This window comes from Diaphorina citri, unplaced genomic scaffold (assembly GCF_000475195.1).
Source record: "Diaphorina citri unplaced genomic scaffold, Diaci psyllid genome assembly version 1.1 scaffold48, whole genome shotgun sequence".
Classification (NCBI taxonomy): domain Eukaryota; kingdom Metazoa; phylum Arthropoda; class Insecta; order Hemiptera; family Psyllidae; genus Diaphorina; species Diaphorina citri.
The window spans coordinates 61,468-65,565 of NW_007377485.1; the positions used below are offsets into that span (position 1 = coordinate 61,468).

The 4,098-nt window shown below is 36.3% G+C and overlaps 1 protein-coding gene across 1 annotated transcript; it reads left to right on the forward strand.

The window, feature by feature from the left end:
• The first annotated feature begins 1,346 nt into the window (after positions 1–1,346).
• Positions 1,347–3,050, forward strand: LOC113469868 (proteasome subunit alpha type-2-like). The gene is made up of 2 exons (XM_026827865.1): positions 1,347–2,254; positions 2,443–3,050. Exon 1 carries the CDS (start codon positions 1,557–1,559, stop codon positions 2,220–2,222), a length of 666 nt encoding a protein of 221 aa, XP_026683666.1. The 5' UTR covers positions 1,347–1,556; the 3' UTR covers positions 2,223–2,254; positions 2,443–3,050.
• The last annotated feature ends 1,048 nt before the right edge of the window (positions 3,051–4,098 follow it).

Consider the following 4,098-nt stretch of genomic DNA (forward strand, 5'->3'; position numbering starts at 1 on the left):
ATACCTCAAGTGGTCTAATTTAAGAGCTGTGCCATCAATTTGAGCAAATAATAAGTTTGTTACAATGAACTTTTCGTGATGGGGAAGCACAAGGCAAATGTTTCAGACCGAACTCCATTTGAGAACAATCGGCAAGAGGGCTGAAAAATTAATTTGCTCAAATATTCAAGCTGTCGATATTTCAAACGCGGCGGCCTCTGTAATTTAGAGCTTTCCTTTTCCCCATAAATCAGAAGGCGAAAGGCGCCTCGAAGCTTGTTGAGTTCTAGGCTCCTATAACGGCATGAATTCATCAATAAAACATCTTGTGGTAAGAAAGTAACATATTCTTTCTTAACCTATTGCATTAAATTCGGAAGGGTTTCCCTCCCATTACAAATTCATTCCATGTTGGGCAGTACGATATATGGAGGCTTATTTTTCAATTTCGTTTCAACTTGATCGAGAGTTCCGGGACTCATTTTTCATTATGAAAGTTTTATCTTCAACTGGAAAATAAATTAGACTTCCTATTACTACAGTATAGCGGAGCTATACTAGTAATGAAAGTATTGCAATCGGTCCAAATTTTAAAAATCGGGAAATGGTTGGAAATATCCGTTTTGGGATCCCCTGATGTCAAAAAAGTGATTTTTAGCCCATGGTCTGTACGTAACGTACGTACGTACGTACGTACTACAGGTTTAAATGGGAAAAAGTAGAAAGTTGTGAACAAAATATCTCAAGAACGGTTTATTTTTCAATTTCGTTTCAACTTGATCGAGAGTTCCGGGACTCATTTTTCATTATGAAAGTTTTATCTTCAACTGGAAAATAAATTAGGGGATCTTGAACCTGACCATACAGGAGAAAACTGGGTTTGAGATGATGTTTTTTCCAATACATATTATCTACAGCTCTCTCTCAAAATTTTCATATTGGATTGAACAAATTCACACTTTAACGGCATCTTTCCCCTTCTTCATCTTCTTATTCTTTTTCGTAGTTTCTGACAGTCTGAAGCTAGACTTTCATAAGATCGAATAGCAGAAGAAGAAAAATCTGCGTAGGCAATAAAGCGTAAATGCAAGCGAGGGGAGGGCCGAGATTTTCCTAAGTGAAAGTATAGGTAATTATTTACAACGGAAAGAACTTTGTAATTTGAAAGTTAATTTAATTAATTACAATTTGAAGAAGCATAAATTTTCTTTTGTATTCAAGTAGTAAGTCATTCGATGTTCGGTGTATTCTTGAACACCTAACTTTTTTCCCAACTTAAAAAAGTTTTTTTTTTTTTTTTTTTTTTAAAAATAAATATAAGAGAATCATTCATCACGGGATTTTCTCTCTTTTTTTTTCAATCTTCGAAGTTGTAACAACTTGATTAAATTAAACTCCAAAGCAAGATTTATCTCACTTCTCCAAGCAATTACGAAAACATCATTAGTTTCTGATTACAATTCATTGAAATCCGACTCAATACATCAGAAGCCAGCAGCCTGATCTGAAATCGGGAGTTAATTTTATTTGAAAATTATTGAATATCGAAAATAACGAGTTGTGGATCGAGGGGTATTATGGAGAACCCAATACCTTTACCAAACGATAGTGACAAGGACAGTTTCCAATCCACATATCAATTGGCAGAGCTCAGTGTTAGAAATGACCCCAACACTTGTATTGCTATTGTCAAACCTGATGGTCTTGCTTTTATCAAAGTATCTCGTGAGAGTTCTATTTTAGTGGAGAAATGGTCAAGTCCCCAAATAGTGAACATCAATGATAACATGAGCATGTCGTTTTGTGGAAATGAAGCTGATTTCCGCGCTCTCAGTGGTTACGCCAAGAAGCAGTCTGCCCGATATCAAGTGATTCATGAGAGTCCCATCTCAAGTGTAATGATCATGAAGGAACTGTCTGCCCTACTCAATCAATACACGCGCATGGTTGGCTACAGACCATTTGCAGCAAACATTGTGCTAGGTGCTCGTGGAATCCTTTACAAGATCAATGCAGGAGGTGAAGTGTTCCACTATGAGAATAACATTCAAGTCCTAGGAGACAATAGTGAACACATTGAACAACTACTGACAAGAGACAATGTGTCAAGTTTATCCCTGGACCAAGCTATAGACAAGTGTGTATCTATTCTACATGAGGTCTTCACCTTACAACCTGGAGATATACAAGTGAGCAGAACAGGAGCAGAGGAGGCTTGGGCTTTCACCACCACAGTAATCTGATGAGGATATGCATTTAGCTATTGCCTACGTATCTATCAAATCAAATCAAATCAAATCAAATATTTTTATTGTGGTGATATACAAACATGTATGTACACAAATTTTTCCTAATGCTAACTTATAACTAACTTAATACTTAATATTACATAGAGAATAGAAATAGGTGATGCCGCACCCTATTAATTGTACCTGTACCTCGTAAAAACAAATAGTTCTATATCTATTCTACAATTAAAGTTGAGTAAGTACTTGTGTACGTCTATTTGTCTACTTCCTTACCCGGTGCATCCTAGCTTTACAAAATACTTTCAAATGCGTAAAGCGGAGAAAATTCGATCCCGTTTTTCACTCAGGCATCGTAGAGCAATTTACGGATAGGAAAAGGGAACTTGTACGATTTCCATGAATGCCTTGATCCGGTGTAATGTGCTGTATGCAAAATTAAAACATAATACCCACAGCTTCTCAATGGCAGGAAATGGGGTGAGAGCTTTCTCCTTCTAAAGTGGCGTTGAACTTTTGTTCTGTCAATCAAAATGCCACAATAATACCGCCACTGGGTTTCATCTATGTCACGAGTAAAGTTTACTATAGGAGATAGGGAATGTGTTCTGTTTTTGTGGTCCTGCGGTCACCGAATAGACAGTATTATTAGGTTTGTGATCCTGAGCGTCAGCTTTGTGGCTTTTTTAATTTTAACAAATAGGTAAAATTGTAACAAAAATACCTAAAATTGTCAAATTCTTGTTTATTCACATACGTATTTATATAAATGCAGACAAAATTTTCAATCAGCAACCACTTTATTCTTGTGGTTTTGAAGATTTTTTACATTCCTAAATCAGAAAATTTAGAGTTCTCAATATTTTTATGATGATTTGCATGATATTTTTACTGACAACAGTGCAAACCTGGCTTGGTGAGAACAACTACCATTGCCTACCACATACACATAATTATGTAGGTAGTGAAAGTTTCACCCTTATGAGGCACCTACTCTACATTTGATATCCGAAGGGAAAACAACCCATGGATAGAAATTATAAATGACAACCACTTTATTCTTGTGATTTTGATTCAATATTTTTATGATGATTTGCATGATATTTTTACTGACAACAGTGCAAACCTGGCTTGGTGAGGACAACTACCATTGCCTACCACATACACACAATTATTTAGGTAGTGAAAGTTTCACCCTTATGAGGCACCTACTCTACATTTGATATCCGAAGGGAAAACAACCCATGGATAGAAATTATAAATGCACGGTTGACACCAATAGAAAACGGCCTGAGAACAATTAGCTGCATACAAAGTGCATTGAACCTCCGGTTGACATTTTGAAATGCACACCAACTCGTATTGAGTTTCTCTATTGATATCCAAGCGAGGGGTGAAAACAAATCACCCAAAGTGATTAGAAAATGTGCCTTTTCCTAGCTGAAATACAAAGCACAAAATAAATATTCCTAGGTCTAATATACAAAGTATATTGAGTTTCTCTATTGATATCCAAGCGAGGGGTGAAAATAAATCACCCAAAGTGATTAGAAAATGTGCCTTTTCCTAGCTGAAATACAAAGCACAAAATAAATATTCCTAGGTCTAATATACAAAGTTTAATACAAAAGTACCTTCCCAACGCAACGGCTGACAGAGTATATACACACCTTTTGAAAAGAACATATGAATGGGCCTAAAAACAAAAGCCACTTCTCAGCAAGGGGGACCACTTGAATGAAGCTGTCAGTCTAATTAGAACTGAGCAATGTGACAGCCGTGGTGACTCTGATTGAAGATCCTGAGAGCGTTTGCAGTCTAATTAATATGTGTAAAGAGTGAGTGAGTTGTGAAAAAGAACTACTCTTTTCAG